The sequence below is a fragment of the Pyrgilauda ruficollis genome, unplaced genomic scaffold, assembly GCF_017590135.1.
Source record: "Pyrgilauda ruficollis isolate IOZ18807 unplaced genomic scaffold, ASM1759013v1 scaffold138, whole genome shotgun sequence".
Lineage (NCBI taxonomy): Eukaryota > Metazoa > Chordata > Aves > Passeriformes > Passeridae > Pyrgilauda > Pyrgilauda ruficollis.
Window position 1 is genome coordinate 518,825 of NW_024512321.1, and position 19,349 is coordinate 538,173.

General features: G+C 43.9%; 1 protein-coding gene across 1 annotated transcript in view; it reads right to left on the bottom strand.

The window, feature by feature from the left end:
* TSNARE1 (t-SNARE domain containing 1) overlaps nt 1-19,349 on the bottom strand; it is a 452,796-nt gene that overhangs the window by 341,339 nt on the left and 92,108 nt on the right. The window contains exon 6 of the mRNA XM_041459558.1: nt 9,450-9,572. Within this exon, the coding sequence (XP_041315492.1) occupies nt 9,450-9,534 (85 nt within the window). The 5' untranslated portion in view covers nt 9,535-9,572. The remainder of the gene's footprint in view (nt 1-9,449; nt 9,573-19,349) is intronic.

The following is a 19,349-nucleotide window of genomic DNA, read 5'->3' on the forward strand; positions in this document are numbered from 1 at the left end:
AGGGAATTTAAGAGATTTGCACCTGGCCACACCATGGAGTAGTGACAGAGGGACCAAGACATGAATCAGAGACTTGGTAGGCTACAAGCTGCATTAATGCACAGAGATTTTGTTGGTTTATCTATTATTTCTTTAAATATTGATATTGTAAATACAAATAATATAGTAACATCTCGAACATGCAGAGCCCCATCTCACTCAGCATGTCCTGCAGCACCCATTGTCAACAACAGCACAGGCAACAGAGATGTTTTTCCTTCCTAAACTTTATCCCAGGTTTTAGACTTTTTGGATTAGTTTCCTTTTCACAGCCAAAACCCCGAGTGGAAATTCTGCAGCAGCAAAAAAACCCCAAAAAACAAAACAACAACAACAAAAAAAAAAAAAAAAAACCCCCACAAACCCACCAAAAACCACAACAACAAAAATTCTGGAGCAATTCAGTTAGTATCAAGTTTGGTTTGCAGCCAAAGATCAGGGTGAGCTGGCACAGTCTCACCTGGGCTAAGAATCTGAGCTGTGCCAGTGTCTGATTCACACCTGGGGAATGCTTGGGACAAAGCAAATTCCTGCCAGAAACTATTGCAGCTCTGTTTCCAATGCCCAGGAATGTCCACTCCCAAATTTACTGGGGTTACCACAGCAATAGTGGAGGAGAGAGAGCATCACTGTACATGGATATCCAAACTAGGACAGACCAGGCTGAATTCAATTTCAACCTCATTTGGTTTCCTGATGAGCACATTAACAAAAAAGCCAAAAAAGCAATAGTAAAAAAAGACCTTGTAGCAGCCATAAGGGAAATAAAGTGTCAGCACCTTCCCAAGAAGTAAATATAACATGGAGTCGATAAGGCTGTGTTAGAAATGGAAGTCTGTTCCTGGACACCAACTTTTCCAGTGAAGTTTGGGATTTCTTCCATTCATATTGCAGGAAAGGAATTGCAGAACCTCAGAAAAAATGCTGGCTGGAGTATTTAGCCTGTCTGGATGCTGATTCTACTTCCTCCCTGGGGAGACAGCTTGATGAACCAAACTGGGATGCAGCCACCACTCCAGACACTGGAAATATTCCAGCAAACCTGGAATAAGCTCTGATCTGCTCTACCCCTGATTTCAGGATGAAACCATCCTGGCAGCACATCTGCCTGGCACAGCAGGACACTGGGGAGCACTGGGATGTGCAGGTAGAGACAGCTCCAATGGAAAATCAAACAACTGCAAAAGAGTTGCTCCTATTTCCCATGGATCCCCATTCAGCAAACATGGACAGATGCTCATACAAGGTCATGCAGCAATCCTACTGCTCAATTTCAGCTGTATCTTGTCTCAGGTGGACTTTTTTGCAGGCACAGATCAAGAAAAACAGGCTGCAGATCCTATCCAAGCATTCAGTAGTGCCAGGATGGAAAGAACAGGATGCAAAGCACAGGGTGGAAGCCCAGTGGTGTAGAAATTGTTGAGGAGGCCTTGCAGCACTTGCAGGAATTTCATAATAGAGCCAAGCACTCTGTTATGGCTTGTTGGAGAAATGCTCTGCACTCCTAACCAGAGAAGTGCTCTCGAGAAACTGAGGAAGTTTCAAAACCACACAATTGGATTCAATCTACAGAATTAAAAAATTTTGGAAGCATTGATCAGAGAATCACAGAAATATAGAATGGTTTGGGTTGGAAGGGACCTGAAAGATCATCCAGTTCCACCCCCCTGCCATGGGCAGGGACATCTCCCACTATCCCAGGCTGCTCCAAGCCCCATCCAACCTGGCCTTAAATACTTACAGGGATGGGGCAGCCACAGCTTCTTTGGGCAACCTGTGCCAGGGCCTCACCACCCTCACATGGAAGAATTTCTTCCTCACGTCTCATTTAAACTTTCCCTCTTTCATTTTGAAATCACTGATGTCTTGTCCAGGTCTGAAACAGTTCAAAAAAGAGCTGGTACAAAGTTTGTATAAGTCAGTAAGTGAGTTTTATTTTGTTAATAAAACTTTTCTTTTCTCTGCCTGCAAGACAAAGAAAAGCTTTTGAAAGAGCAGCCAGAAGGAAAAAACAATGTTGAGCTAAATTCATTTCAGGAGCTGAAATGAAAGCATAGGGCAGTCTCTTCTCCTTTAGGAAAATACACCCATGTGGAAAGACATCCCAGAAGGGCAGGCCCAGGTGTGGGCACACACTGGGACAGTAAAGGAACCACAAACACATTCATGGAATCACAGAATCACAGAATGGCCTGGGCTGGAAAGGACCCTAAAAAACATCTGGTTCCAAACATCTGCGATGGGCAGGGACGCTTTCCACTGGACAATTTCCACCAGCAACATTCCTTCTGTTTTGCTTTCCCTACCAAGGCACCTCTACCACACAACAAGCCAGCTCTGGGCAGAGGATCTTCTTAAACTCCTTCTAATTCCACTGTAATTGAGTGGAAAATGAAGCAAGCTGTTCTGAGCTGTTCTGATATTTAAATGCATTTCCAGCTGAAATGCCTAAGGAAAGGTGAGTGTCTTTGATTTCTGATTTTCTGTCAAAGACTGGGACTGCCAGCATGAGTTTTACATGTTTGCATTAAAATTGCTTTGGAAAACCAAGATAGCAAATAAAATTGGTAAAGAATAATAAAAAAAAAAGGTTATTTTTACCCAAGAGGTTTTTGTATTGGTGTGTTGGTTTTGTTATTTTGTTTTTTATTTTTTTTCCCTGCTAGAAAGTTGTCAGCTCCCCCTCATATATTTCATTAAAATACTTATTTATTCCAATAGTATTTTCTGGTTTTGCTAATTATATAAATAAATGCATAACCACTTCCAATTCCTAAAATACTGAAATTATAGCAAAACATTCATTATAATGTTAAAAGCGCCAAAAGGGATAGGGCAGAGGTTTTCAAAACAAACAGTTTCAAAGTCAATTTGTGTTTGAAAGCTAATTCTCCTGGCAATTCCTGTTGCTATAAAACATGTTGTTCATTATTCTTTAATATGTTTTCTTAAGTTTAGTCTTATTAATTCATTAAATCATTGCTCAGATCTCCAAGAACTGGATGTAAGGCAGAGAAGATCCTCTAAATCTAGTGAAAATGGACTAAGAAAATAAATATATAACTTTTGGAAGTTTTGCACAATAGCAGAGAAACAATATGAAACAATTTTGTGGATGCCACAAGAATTATTTTGGGGTTGTCTAGTGAGAGACATCATCTTATTATAATTTTTTGTATTGTTTGCACTTAAACTTTAACTTGACTTTACTAATGACTTATTAAATGTGACATCCAACTCCTCAACTTCTGTGGGACCATAAATTCAAGAAAATATGATGAGACCCAAGACTTAGAAGCCAAAGTCAATCATTAAGACTCAGAAATGTTTCACACAGCATTTGACAAGGCACATTATTGTTTAGAGCTTTCTAAATTAGAGGCATGTCCAGGAGGAAACCTTGGAGCAATATTTGTGAACCCATCTAAGCATGATGGAGAAAAGGTGCTACAGGAGGTCACAACTTCAGTCCTTCCATCTTTGAAGCTTGGACTTGATGATCTTGGAGGTCTTTTTGAACTTTAATGATTCTGTAATTCCACAAGACTTGATAGGACTCCATTCCAAAAGCAGTTTGTTTGAATTACTGAATGTGATCTGGTCCAGCCCTTCAGTTTGAGACTTCAGCCTTTGGAAAAAAGCACTCTTAATGTTGCATAGTAGCTTTGAACATCTCCCAAAAATCAGTTCTGTTCTTGTTTTCTTTCACTGTTTTTAACTCTTTCTAGCACTCTTTCCCGAGGACATTTTAATGCATGATTGTGGACAGTGTTCCTCATTGTCCCACTGAGGGACACAACCAGACCTGGACCTCCCACCAGCCCCTCTGGACAACGCCTTTCACTGCAACAACCACGGGCTTCAAATTCCCCTCATCAGAGCATTCCAAGTACTGGAATTAATTTAAGAAGCCAATGCAAAACCCAAGCAGTGCTCAGACCCCAACAGAGCGGAAGGATTAACCACCTGCTCAGTGTTAATTAACCCCAGGGGGACTCCTTGTGCACTCAGAGTTTGTGCTGTGCTTCAGCTCCTTGCAGCATCGAGATGGGGCTGGAAGTGGATTCCCTCCCATGGTTTGGAACCAGACCTGGGGCTGCAGTGGTGGTCAGGTGTGTTGGGGTTTTTCACAATGGGGTGGGACTGCTGGGACACATTCCTTGAGCTTTATTGCAGCATCAGCCTCATTACATGGTTGAGACAATTGAAAGATGGCAGAAGCTCACATCCTGCCAGCAGCAGCCAGAGATTTCTTTGTTACAGATTATTTTAAAAACTTTCCAGCCAATAGCATATTGCTAAAGCTTACAGACAATTGTTCTAGCCAATCACTAAATGTGCACACACACCTGCCTCACACAAGGCTTGCTTGTATTCTTTCTATTAACAATACATAATACTTCATTATTAAATTAAAATCTTCTAGTAGCTTGCTAAATATATTTTTCTTTAGTCTTCAGGTCTATCTTAGTTAAGCCTAAAACTCAAGCTATTGTTTCATGTCCTTGCCGTACTACTGTAACTTTTTCTACTTTCAGACTTTGCAGCTGCAGCTAGCTCTAAGTTTTCTGTTCTTTCTGTTTCTAAGGCCTGCTTTTACAGCTTTCTGGAAATCTTCTTACCTTTACTATTTCCCACATTTCCTTCTCTCAGTACAACCACAGAGAAACTCTCTTAACTTTGTTGCTTATTGACTACCTTTCTAGAAATCTTCTTACCTTTACTATTTCCCACAGTCAGGCCATGGTGCTGGTTTGTACCTGAGATTTTTGAGTGAGTTTTGCCCAGAAAACAGAGCTTTTGCCAGCCCCATCCTACCAAAGGGGTCACAATCATCTGAACATCCCCCTCCCATGGAGCACAGGAGCTCTGTGACTCTGCCAAACTTGGAGACAACCATGAACTCCATGGTGTGTTTTTAAAGACAAATCACTTTTCTGATTTGCTTGAAAAAGAGGAAAATAGGATTGGAGAGGACAGAAGAGTGGTTCATCTGTAAGGAATATCAGATGTTTGGGAAAAACTCTTCACGGGAAGGGTTGTCAAGCCCTGGAACAGTCTGCCCAGGGAAGTGGCTGAGTCACCATCCCTGCAGGGAGTTACAAGATGTGTAGATTTTGAGGACTTGGTTTAGTGGTAGACCTGGCAGTGCTGGGTTAATGGCTGGACTTGAGGATCTCAGAGGGCTTCTCCCACCTAAACAATTCCATGGCAGGTCACTGCCAGCACTGCCAGCACTGGCACATGACTTTCCACCCAAGGGCTGGTTGGTGCAACACAGAGGCAGATGAGTAGTAGAGAGGGGAGGGCAAAGAAAATTATAGACTTGATTCCAGGAAAAAAAAATGTTAGAAAAAAATCATTTAACAATTGCTAAGTATTGAAATGATAATTAGGTTATTTATACCCAGAGAACACTGCCAAGGACAACTTGCAGAGACCAATCTCATTCTGTTCAGTGACAACCTTATCCAAACCAGGAGAAAGACTCACATGTGATATATCTTGAGTACAACCCTGGCCAGAGTCCCACACAAAATCTTCAGGAGAAACTGAGGGGAAAATGGTCTAAATGAAGTCACAGACAAATTAAGCACTGACCCAGCAGTCCCTTGAGCTCACCTGGAAGCAATGCACTGCTGGAATATGAAATTAACCTTACCTTTTCAGAGCTGGCATTTAACGTCCAGGTTACAGTAAGGTTAATAAAAGCAGTGTTAAAAATTTCCTGTATTGTGGCATTTTAATCCAAGCTATTTAAATTCCCTGACCTATATGCCTCCCTGTGTAAAGCAGGTTTTGTTCATTTTCCCCACAAAAAGAAGGTTTTGGGAAGGTAGGTTGAGCATGGGAGAGAGTGCAGGTTACACATAGTAGGAACCCAGAGTGTAATCCTGACTGCTGTACACTGTTTGCTCTCTGTTTATCTTAGACATGTCACATTACTTAAAAAATAATATTTTTGAAGTAAATATTTTCCATTTCTCATTTAAACAAAAACAAAAAACAAAAAAACGTAAACAAACAAAAAAAAAAAAAAAAAAAAAAAAACCAATAACTTTGGACTTTACAATGATTTTGGGATCAGAATGAGAAGATGAGAAGCAGATCTTGCTGGAGGAGGTTGTAACTCCCAGCTGCAAAGCAGGGACATGGCTTATGCCTCCACCTGCCACTCCTGGCTGTCCCTCAGTGGCTGTGGGACAACCAAACCCACAAAGTGCTCTACTCCAGGTAATCCTGGTGATCCTGAGTGTGACATACCTCAGGGTGCTCCTTGGTGAAGGACATAGAACATCTGAGTTCTGCTGAGCCTCCCTTGCCCTCCTCCTAAAACTTGCCAATATTAAAAAAAATAATAATAGTAATGAAAAAAAATACTTGTGGGGGTTTTTTTCCCCCTCCCAAGAAATCCTGGATACCCACCATCCAGGACTCTGAACTAGAGTTTGCCCCAACACCAAGGTGTCCAGGGCAAACCAAATTGCCAAAAACACTGCCTCAGGATCCTCCCCAAACTCTGCAGATGGAGTCTGTGGATCTCTCTAATTAGGCTGGTCAGCTACATTAACCTGCACATGGCCTGAGGACAGGCTCTGAGTCCATCCATCATCCCATCAGCCCAGAGCCAAGGGGATCACCTTCAAGTAATTAAACTTTCCCATCCTGGCACAGGATCGCATCCTTCCACATCCACATCCTGCACATTTGGATCGAGCATGGAAGAAACAGAGCCAAGGCAAACAGATGCACAAGCACAGAGGAAACCCCCGTGGCAGTATCACCCTTCATTAAACAAAACCAAACTAAACCTGAGCCCTCTTTTCTTTGCTCTCATTTGTGTTACAGATGAAGCAGTTCTACCCCCAACACCTTTATTGCTGCTGCATCTCAGGGTTTTCTGTTGGATATTGAATATTACCACTGGATCGCTGTTGGATATTTACCTGCAGGGATACCTGGTTTTATTTATTTTTTATCTACAAAGAAAGGGAGAGGTTTAAAGCACACACAGAACATTCCCATTAAGGTCTGTCCCTGCTGAGAGCAGAGACACAGATGCTGGTGGGAAGGCCATGCTCCTTTGTTCCAGCCACACCATGATCTAATACAAAAGGCAATTTTTCTTAGCAAACCAGTCATCCATTGTCCAAAAGCAGGAGGCAGATAATTAGTGTTGCATTACCCTCTCCTGGCACTTAATTAACTGGGGATGCTGTGACAAAAGGCATCCAATGTGTCCATCTTCCGTGGCAAAGGGACACAGGCTCAGATGAGCAGAGAACAGAATGCCAAGTTGGAAAGGAACCTCAAGGATCATCTGATCCAAGTGTGTCCATCTTCCGTTGCAAAGGGACACAGGCTCATGATGAGCAGAGAACAGAATCACGGAATGCCAAGTTGGAAAGGAACCTCAAGGATCATCTGATCCAACCTCTCTTGGCAAAAGCAGAGCCTGGACAGGATGGCCCAGCACTCCATCCAGATGAACTTTAAAATTGTCCAGCATTCTGGAATCCACCACTTCTCTGGGGAGATTATTCTAAAGGCTGATTGTTCTCATTGCACAACATTTTCCTCTTGTCCGAGTCTCTGATAATCTCCCCAGGAGTAACTTGCACCCAATACCCCACATCTTTGCCATGTGAAAAGAGACTCTTCATGTCATTTGTGGCCATCCTTCAAATGCTGGAACACAATGAAAAGGTCTCCCCTAAATCTTTTCCCAAGGCTGAATGAACCCACCTCTGACTGAGACACACAGAAAGGAAACTTCTCCAAGGTGCCTTGGCCAATGCAAACAGGTCCCTCCCCTTGCAATCTTTTCCACAGGGATGCTCAGCTAAGGGACCAACCAATTTTGGCTGGCTGGGAAAATCCACGCTGGAGGACTCTGGAGGAGATGTATCCATGGCAATGCCACCAGACAGGATGTGTGCAAGCCTGGAGGGGAAACCAGCACTCAAGTCTAAGCCATAACCCAGAGCATCAACGGGCTCTGCTGGGCAGCCAACACACCGTGGCAGTTTCAAAATAACTGAATTTTCCACACCAGCTCCTCTTTGCCATCCACTAAGGGTGGCTTCAGCATCACAGCTCCAACTGCCAAGTTGTGGACAAGCTGGGAACAATAAGGGATCTCTTCAAACATTTAGAGATTTCAAGTGTCTTGAGCTATTCTGTGAATTTGCATTAAAAACAGAAGTTCTTTCATTCAGCACAATAAATATTCCCTTTTTTAAAATCTAAGCTACAATGCATTGAGGTTCATTGTTTGTCTAATCCACATTTCAATTCTCTTTTCTTACATTTCTTTGATTGTGCCCAAGTATCTCATTCTCCCATTCTTTCTTTCTTTTATGCCTTTAATTTTGCCTTGCAGAATAGCCTAAAAATCACTATTTACAACTGAACAGACAACTTGTACTTACTTCAATACCTTCTTCCTGTTCAAAGAAAAAAAAAAATCAAAATTAAACCCAAATTTGTAAGAAGAGAGAAACCCAAGAGAAACCTCTATTTTTAAAAAATACGTGTATATATATTTTTCCATTCAGGGAGAACCATTATTTGTGAAACAAAAAAATGTTTCCCAAAGAACATTTGCAACCCTCAAAACATGAACACCAAATCAGGCTGTGTTAGTGAATATTGAAATCAAAGGCAAGTGGAGAGAATGGTGACATTCTTCCCTGGTGAAAAAAGGAAAACAGAGCCCTTTGCCATGTTACAAAGCAAGCCAGATCCAGGAACAAAATAAAGCATGTGTTCCAGATGAAAAGACTTGCTCAAAGCCAGACTAGATAAGCTCAGATCAGCCCTAGAGCTGGTCTGGCCTCTGCTTAAAAAAGTGACACAAAGAGAGAATCCACAGCTATTTGCAAGCCACTGTTCAAAGTTTCAGCATTTCCTGAGTTAGTTTTTGATCCTGTTTGCCACGTCCAAGCATGTTTCCCAGATTCAGGCAGCTTCCACAGCAAAGTTATCCTCTGGGAAAGCACAGCCCATTGCATTTGTACATCCTTCATCTACTCCCTCCATCTGCCAGCCTCAGAACAACCACTGAGACAAACTTCTTGTAAAAGTGATGGGGAGATGAGAAAAGACACAAGCCACTCTAGAGAATATTCTGCATTTCTCCTTCTGGTTCCCCAAAATTCCCCCGAAACCCTCATTAGTGCTGCTCTCCCATGCCACAGCCTCAAATTCTGAGCATGGTGAGAGGTCAGGCCTCAATCACACAGATCAAACTGCAAAAGTTTGGGTTTCACCTTTGAGAATCAGTGTCAGGAATGACCCCTGGTGAGGGTGTGATATTTACACAGCAGCCACAGTGAACCTGAGCAAGCCAAACTTCAGCCCTCAGGGAACCAGGTGGAATAAATTACAGCAAGGGATCAATACTTCACCGAGAGGTTGATAGCCTTGTCTGGAAGGGCCTCCAAATGGGTTCCTGCTCCCAAATCCACTCCCATCAATGGATCCATAAGACATTTTCTGGATAGTGATGGATGCTGGATTACACTTCAAACCTAAAAAACAAGAAAAGACAGGCACAGCCCTGTTAAAAGCCAGTTAAACCCCAATAGCCTGAGAAAAAAAGAGGACTGAGAAGGCAAATAAAATATACAGGGCAATCTCCAAACTTCAGGATGCCCACCTGCAAAAAAATTAAAAGCACTAAAATCCAGGTGTTCTGGACTACAAATGATTTTGAGGGCAAGCAAGTCATTTGACCTCCCTGTGTCTCATTTTCTCCACTGATAAAGGGCAACTTTTAATTCCTCACTGTTCACAGAGTGCTTTGAGATCCTGAGCTGGAAGGTAAAGACTTAAGCACTCAATAAAAAAAAAGGTGATGCTGTCTTCTGGAACATTACCAGTACACAGCTGGCTGGAGTTTATCCATCACACTGCAGCCCTGATGAGCTCTCAAAAGAGACAGTTTGCTGTTACAAGCTCCTGGGCCTCCAGCAGAAATACTGGAGCCAGATTTATTTTGCCTTGCTGGCTTAAAAAAAAAATAAAATAAATAAATAAATAAAAATTAAAAATCTGCAAGGCCTGAGGTAGCAGCAGCAGAATGAAATAAATGCAGCAGTCAGAGGAAGACAGCTTATTCCTCCTTATCCACAGAAATGCCTCACCCAGACATCCTCCAGCATTTCAACAGTGTCCAGGGCTTTGGTACCAAAATAGCTCCGTTCCAAGGCATGGAGATGATGGCAGCAAAGGAAGAGAAGAGCTAAAGGTGCTGCATGAGCTGGGAGATTATACAGCACCAAACCCAGCTGCTGCTTTCTTACACCAAGGCTATGAAAAAATCACCCCAGACTGGTGTTTCTACCACAAAAAAAAGTTACAATCCTGCAAGGATAGCAACACTTTTGGTGTGATGGCAACATCAGAATGGTTTTGGTTGGCAGGGACCCTTAAAGGTCATCCAGTCCAACCTCCTTGGCCTGAAATGTTGCTAGTGTTGGGGCATCCTGGTCCAGTGCTTTACTCACCTTACCATAAACTAAAATTCTTCATTATAACTACTCTGTATCTACTCTTTTTTTAGTTTAAAACCATTGTCCCATCACTACAGGTGTTGCTATAAAGTCTGTCCTTATCTTTCTTATACTAAGTATTGAAAGGAATTTTAATTTTAATTTTTCCACATTAAGGAATCCCCAGAGCCTTCTCCTCTCCAGGCTGAACAACCCCAGCTGTCCAGCCTTTCTTCACAGCAAAGCTGCTTCATCTCTCTGATAATTTTGTGGCCTCCTCTGGTCCTGCTCCAACTGTTCCATGTCTTTCTTGTACTGAGAAAGATGTTGGGGTGTTAGGCTGGATGACATGAGCTGTGTTGCTTCATTCTGGGCTTGGATATTCAAATTTCTCATGTTCTGGACCAGCCATTTTCCCTCTGACAGAGGGCTGGCAATGGCCTCCACTTTCTGTGACACATGACCAGGTGTCAGATGATGTCCCAATTCAAAGATATCTCAGGAAAAGTCTCTTTTGGGGTGCAGTGATACTGACACTTGCAGCTATTCCTTTGGTTTGTCCTCCATGCAAAGCAAAGCACCAGAAAATCCCAATCCTGCACTGTACTGGGAACAGCCTGATGGCCTCAGGCACCTGTTGTACTTCATTCTCCTTTATTTCTTTGAGTTTCAAAACCATGAAAAAAAAAAAAATCAGCACTGAGATTCAGCAGACAGTGGAACTCCAGGACCAAAAGAAATCACTCACCATCCTCCCTTAATTGGGCCAGACACATGAAAGAGGATGAAAGTGCAACTGCCTTGACAGAGCAATGGTTGGGAGCTAAATCCATTAAAAGTGGAGAAAATCCAGAGTGCAGCTTCCCCTGCCAGCCTCAGTGTACCACGTCCACACATAATTGGCATCCGAGGCTGCCGCTGCCCCCAGGGCAGAAAATCTTCATTTTAGGGAAACAGCCTTCAGCCCAAACTTATGGAAGCTGAGCTGTGAGAGCCTGAGCAGCCAGAGGGAGGGTGAGGGTTGGAGTGTGCTTCAAGGAGACAGAAAATGGAGCAAACAAGAGGAAGCAAGGAGCAAACCTGTAAACCAAGACACTCAACAGCAAAACAATCCATCGTGTCAGCTGTGCAAAGCTGCAAAACCACGAGCTCCATGGAAATACACCCTACAATTGTACTTTCTCCCAGGAAATCTCAGAGAAACTTCCAGTAGCTCAGGATGGTCTGCAAGAGAGGTGGAGAGGGAATTTTTTTGTAGGGCATGGAGTGATAGGACCAAGAGTTATGGCTTTGAACTGAAAGAGGGTAGGTTTAGATTGGATATTTGGAAGAAATTCTACATTCAGAGGGTGGTGAGGCCCTGTAACAGGTTTTCCAGAGAAGTCGTGGCTCTCCCATCCCTGGAAGTGTCCAAGGCAAGGTTGGACAGGGCTTGGAGCACCCTGGGATAGTGGAAGGTGTCCCTGCCCATGGCAGGGGGCTGGAACTGGATGATCTTTAATGTCCCTTCCTGCCCAAACCATTCTATGATTCTGTGGTGCCTTGGTGGAAATTCTTAATCACAACCATTAAAACCTACAAGATTCAGCTGAAGAGTCAGTTGGGAAGTCTGTGATGGACTTGGGAACAAACCCCAGCTCTTCCAGGCCTCAGGTGAGCTCAGAACTACCAGCACAACCTTCATCCCAAAATGCAACCCAAGATCCAAAATTTACCTGGGAAAATATGAGCACATGGAAGACAGTTACAGGAAAGTCTTTGTGCAGAGATAAGGATTATTTTCTTTATCTCCCACAGTTTAAGACCACTGCAGGGATTTGGGACAACCAAACAGCTTGAAAACAGCCTCTGTACAGAGATTTTTCCTCACCCACCCTCTCTCTTTAGAGATAAGCAAGTGGAAACATTTCTTGCCATGACTTCCCCAAGGCCACAGACAACAAACATGGAGTGAAAGTCTACACCCTGTTGTAAAATGCCTTGATTACAACTGGGCAAGTGTTGTTTTGGCAAACAGTGAATGCATCTATTTTTTCCCCAACAGAGTGGTGTGAAACGGGGAGAGAAGGGGGACTTTTGGAGCACTCCAAGTGTTTAATGTTGATTTATCATTTTCAGGACGTGTTTCCATTTTAAAGCTTTTTCTCCTTGTAAGGGAGGAAAAATAGAAAGAATTGAAAATGAAATATTTTGTTGTAGCTTAACCAACCTTTTTAGCAGCAGCCACCTCCCACCCCATCCTACCAAGGCATTGAAATATCCCTTATTCATACAGCTCTGGAGCCAAATTCTTACCCCACAGTAATATATTTACAGAAAAATTTAAGAGCAGATCTAAATGCCTTTAATTTGATTGGCAATAAAAGCACTTCCCTCCCCATCCCCATGGCACTTCCCAAGTCTTTTGTCTACTGCTCCTCAGGGAAACTTGTCCAATTTACTGTGAAGGCAGTTTGTACAAATTGGAACAAGCATTTCCTAATGTACTAGACACAGAAAAAAAAGAAAAAAAAAGAAAGAATAATAAGAAAAAAATATTTATCACAGCTTTATCCTCATCACCTGAAATACAAATAAAAGAATAACCACATCCAAGCCAGACTAAAAGAGGCATGAATTTGTATTTTATAAAATGAAATACTTCTTGCTTTGTATACCCTGTACAAGCCAAACATGCCATGACTAGAATAGCAGGATGTAGAATCTCAAGGAAAGAGTTGGTCCATATCCCTTGGACTGGGAAAGATATTGGCAAGTAAAACCATACAGGCAAAATTAAATTTAAGCGCTCTACACCCATCAGTCTCCATTTAGAGACACTTGGGTGGGCAGCATTAGTGGTGGGAATGAAAGGTAAGATTTCTGCATGGAAGAAATAACTTTTATTATTCTTATTCTTATTCTTATTCTTATACTATTACATCTCAGTCATTAAACTGTTCTTATTTCAACCTACAAGCTTTCTCACTTTTACTCATCCACTTCATTTCCACCAGCCTGCTGGGGACGGTGAGGGAGTGGTTGTGTGGAACTTATTTGCCAGCTGGAATTCAACCACAACAGCACTTTAGACAATTTATTTGTATTTAAAGTTGAGATTGGCTGAGAAAGATATGAGCTGGAACATTTCTTTCCAGACAATACTGGAAAAAAGTAGGAAAGGAGGAGAGACATGGACATATTGGAGAGAATCCACTGAGGGACCCAAAAGAGAGTCAAAGGATGGGATGAGGAAAGGCTGAGGGAGCTGGGGCCTTCACCCTGCAGAAGAGAAGGATGTGGTGGTATTAAGGTGTCTCAATATCTGATGGAAAGAAGCAAACATGATGGAGCCTGACTCTTACTTGTGGTGTTCAGTGACAGGACAAGAGGAAAGAGGTATTGAAATACAGGAAATTCCACTTCAACAAAAGAAAAAAAAAACCTGCTTGTTTTGGGGTTGGAATAGCTTTTTTGCTTATTTTGTGGGGTTTTTTGGGTTTTTTTTTTGTTTTTTTTTTTTTTTTTTTTTTTTTTCATGAGCTGGAACATTTATTTCCAGACAATACTGGAAAAAAAGTAGGAAAGGAGGAGAGACATATGGGAAAGAATCCACTGAGGGACCCTAAAGATGGTCAAAGGATGGGATGAGGAAAGGCTGAGGGAGCTGGGGCCTTCACCCTGCAGAAGAGAAGGATGTGGTGGTATTAAGGTGTCTCAATATCTGATGGAAAGAAGCAAACATGATGGAGCCTGACTCTTACTTGTGGTGTTCAGTGACAGGACAAGAGGAAAGAGGTATTGAAATACAGGAAATTCCACTTCAACAAAAGAACGTGAGAGTCATCAAACATCAGCACAGGCTGCACAGAGAGGCTGTGGGGTCCCTGTCCTTGGGGATATTCAAGCCCTGACTGATCATGTGCCAGAGAAACCTGCTCCAGGTGACCCTGAACTCAGGAGGGAGTTGGACAAGATGACCTTCAGATGTTCTTTCCTACCTGTGGGATTCTGCAATTTTCCTCCTGTGATGTCTGAAACAGCATCAGAGGCATTCATGGCCCTCTTGGCAGACTGGAGGGCCCTTACTGTGCCTATTTACTAAACAGGTGGAGAAAAGAGTCAGAAAATTGCAAACCCACCAGGTTTTTTTCCAATTTCCTGTAAAGACAGTGGAATAAAGCCACAGAAAGTATGTGATGGTGAAAACCAGAATTGACAGTCACTATGCAGCTGGCAAGAAGTCATATCAAACCAAGCTTCTACTCTTTATAGAAGTCAGCAGGGAGTGGAAGCCTGTTATGGTCTCGTGTTTGCATGGCCAAAGTAATTGATTGGAGGTACAGCAATTTTTTTTTTTTTTAATTAGAAAAATCATAGAATCACAGAATGGTTTCTATTGGAAGGGCTCTAAAAACCCTCTGTTTCCAAACCCTTGCCATGGGCAGGGACTCCTTCCAGTGGACCAGGTTGCTCAAAGCCTCATCCAGCCTGGCCTTGAACAATTCCAGGGATGGGGCAGCCACAACTTCTCTGGGCAACCTGTGCCAGGGTCTCAGCTCCCTCACTGTAAAGAATTTCCTTCACTATTAAACACTCCCAGTGGACTGTTGCCATACCCAAAGGACAATCTGGGAGGTGTCCACCAAGCTCTGCTCTCTCCGTGTGTACTTTGAGCAGTGAGCTGGGTGATGGAACAGGAATTATCCTCATCCAACGCAAACACAGCACCCAACAGGGGAGTTAGATGACAGCTCCAGCCTCCAGAACAATCTTCACAAACCAGAAGTAACGTTCAACAAAGAAAATAAGGCTCTGCATAATCCAGGTCAACTGCAGGGGCCTGAATTTAGAAAGAGCAAACAAGAGCACCAACAGGGGATGGGGAGCTGCTGGCCAGTGCTGCAGAGAGGGATGGATGGATGCCACAGGCTTCCAGCTGAACACGGATCTGCAGTGACATTCCCTGTAACAGTGGCAGGTGTCGTCACGGGCCGTGTAAATAGGATTACAATCTTCTCAACGAGGGAAGCAAACCTTCTGCTTGACCCCACACTGTGGATCCTCGGCTGTAAGCAACAAGCTGCAGCAAAGATTTTTGTCAGAGACTGAAGAGAGTCTGGAGGGAACTCAGAGAATGACAACAGGTCAAGGAAACATAGCCGGATAGGAAAGATTGAGTAAATGGGGTTGCTTTTCATACGGAAGTGAAGATTGATGGGAAGACTTAATCCTTCAATTCTGCAAGGCTGCTGCAAAGAGACAGGGAGGAAAACATTATTTCCATTTGTTTTGGGCAAGACAAGGGAATAGATCTAAACCAAAGCTGGAAAGATGAACTGAGACATTGGGAGAGCCTGTGAGGAAGGATAGAGCAGCTCTGGGAGCAGGCACTGTGGAGAAAGGTCTTCTTGCACCTGGAGGTGATAAAACCACTCAATATTGGGTCCAGTCCTGTTTAACATCTTCATTGATGACCTGAATGAGGGGGCAGTGTATCCTCAGCAAGTTTGCCTCTCCCACCACACTCAGAGGAATGAAGGACCAATCCAGCCTGGCTGTGGACACTTCCAGGGATGGGGCAGCCACAGATTCTCTGAAAAACCTGTGCCAGGGCCTCACCACCCTCTGAATACAGAATTTCCTCCTAATATTAAACCTAAGACAGATCTCTTTCAGTTTGAAGCCATTATCCTTGTCCTGTCCCTTCAGCCCTTGTCCAAAGTCCCTCTCCAGCTCTCCTGGAACCCCCTCAGGCACTGGAAGAGGCTCTAAGGTCTGCCTGGAGCCTTTTCTTCTCCAGGCTGAACAGCCCCAGCTCTCTCAGCCTCTCTCCAGAGCTGCTCCAGCTCTCTCATCCTCTTTGTGGCCTCCTCTGGACTCACTCAGGCACATCCACATCCTTGTTATGTTGAGGGCCCCAGAGCTCCAGGTGGGGTCTCACCAGAGCAGAGCAGAGGGGCAGAATCCCCTCCCTCACCTGCTGCCCACCCTGCAAGTGATACAGCCCAGGACAGGTTTGGCTTTCTGGGCTGCCAGGGCACCACTGCTGGGTCACACTGAGCTTCTCATCCACCAACACCCCCAAGTCCTTCTCCTCAGGGCTGCTCTCAACCCATTCTCTGCCCAGCCTGTGCTTGTGTTTGGGATTGTCCTGACCCAGGTGCAGGAACTTTCACTTGGCCTTGTTGACCTTCATTGGTTCACACAGCCCCACCTCTCTGTCCTGTCCAGGTGCTCCACTCCCAGCTCTAACACTGCCCTGCTGATGGAGAAGTGCCTTCACTGGGGGCTTCAGAACTCATTAATGATGACACCTCCACTTCTGGATGACCCACCTGAGATATATTTTTTCTGAGGTTTTTTTTTACCAGATAAAATCCTTTGACCAACCGGCCCGACCTTCATAAAGAGCTTGCAGATAATTTCACATAAATCATCTTTACACATCAACCCCTACAGCCTCTGGTCAGCCCAGGTCACTTTTTCCATAAGAGCCTCCCTGAGGCTCCAGTTAATGAAGGACCATCCCAACCACTCTGTTAGGAGAGCTGTGTCTTCTCAACTCTTGAACTTTGCTATTTGATCTCTTTTGCCTCTTAATCTCCCGTCAGATGAACTAAAGAGATTGAACTTCTTTGATTTCTCACTGGGAGATTTGTTTACATGGGAACCACAAGGAAGAATACTCAGCATTTCCTTGCTTTCCATACAGCTGCCTCCTGCCTGTAAAATGGACAGAACATGCAAAGCTCTCCTGTTGGCAGAGTACCAGAGGCTCATAGAATAATTTGGTTTGGAAGGGACCTTTTAAAGGTCTAGAACAACCCTCCTGCAATGAGCAGGGACATCTTCAGCCAGGAATAACTTGGTTAATATGAAAGTTTTTCGAAGTCATGAGATCAGAGGGCATATTTGCAAAGCCTTCTGCTTAGGGCTGACTGTCACTTATGTCATAGATGCGCTGCTTTTCAGCTTCTTTCCTTAGGGTTTTTTCTTAATTATTAAAACCAGAACTCAAAAAACCTGGAATTTACCTGGAAAAATGTCTCTTTCCTCTTTCTCCCAGAGCCTGAACTTATGAACAAGCTCTGCTGTTGAATCGCCTTGTTTTGTTTCCTTGGGTTTTTACTCAATGGTTTTAGGTGGGAGTTGGTGCCATTGCACAAATCCCCGAGTGCCTCGTAACACAACTGTCAGAGGTCAGTCAGAGTAGCTGGAGGGGATGACTTTCTTCTTTCTCACCCTGGGCCTTTGAAGTAATTTTTTCCCTTTTGGATCTTCTGTGTAGTTTCAGATATTAACATCATGTCCCTGGGTGGCTTTGGGCAGGCAAGGAGAGGACAGCAGTGCTCAGGAGCTGCAGAAATGCCTGGCAGGAGGGTGGTCGGGAGCAATGCCCAGCCTGCAGCAGGGCTGGGAGTGCAGCAGTACAGATATTTCCTCACACTTTGCTTCCCAACTGAATTCTAAAGCTGATGGAAGGTCCTTGGAGAGTGAAGTCATCTCTGCCCCCACAGCCTGAGGACCTCACTGTCTAGCCTAGGTTGACAAGACACAAAATACGACAACAAAAAACAACAACAAAACCCCCAGGGCATCATAATCCATAATCTTGTACAAACTAAACAGACTTCCAGAAGCTTCTAGAGACACTTCAGTGGTACTTGAGTGGCGTGACATCACCGATGACTGTGAACAGCCTGACTCAATCCCTTGAACTGTGCTCTTGTGTCCCCTCCTCCACTGAAGTGCACGACAGAGCAAAGCAAACACCCACGGCCCGGAGGCATCGTGGAGTAGATGCAGAGTAAAACCAGCAGAGATTATCTCAGAAATCAGCTGTTCCTGCTCTTCTCGAGATTTGCTCAGAAAGAATGACAAAAATTCTCTTTTTGCGTTCTTCCTCATCTAAGTCCTTATTTGAGGAAAGCACCTGATTGCATCCCAATGGATTTGATTTCTCTTCCCTGCTGCCACTGTAGATGTCTACAGGAGCAGAGCGTTTTGTCCCAGGAACAGATAGGACCAGGACAGGCTGCGAAGTCAGACACAGCGAGATAAGACATCCATGACATTTTAGGGAGATTTACACCCATCCACAAGACTTGGTGAGAGACAGCTGGTTCACTGTGCCTCTAATTGCGATGACACCAAGAGCTCTGGCTGTTCTCAGCACATCTGATTGCAGCCTTTGCTCAATCTCACTTTTCACCCAGCTCAGCAACAGCACGCAAAGCCAACAGGAACAGTTCCTGTCTAATCCCTTCTTTCATCACTCAGTCATCCCCAAGATCTGCAGCTATAGCAGCTCCCATCAGGTAGATCAGGTCCCATCAGACCCTTTCCTGTCCATCAGAAGGCACCTCCAACCCCACCAAGCTCTGGATGCCTTCACCCAGGACCTCCTATTGATGTCAGAGGGCTTGAGATCTGATGGACTGACACGAAACATAAAGCAGAAGGAAACCACAAGCAGCAGAGAGATGGGAAGGGATGGATGCAAGTTGTCTGCACACATTTCACGTTACACCAACGTCTGCACACCAGACACGAAGAACAGAGGCAAGGAAAGCAATCTGGAAGCTTGTTGTTCTCCTTTCATGTCAATCCCAGTTGCCACTTCAATAAACAGTGTCTCCTTCCACATCTACCTGTCTTCACATCTTGTCACAAGAGAACAGAAGACAGGCTTCAAATCCTGCTACGTGTCACCAGAGACAGGCTGGCCTTAGGCAAATGCCAAGAAGAAGGGCTGGATATGTTTTGTTTACCATGGGAATTTCAGATTCATAGACCCTCCTACTCCCCCCCCCCCCCCCCCCACACCATCTA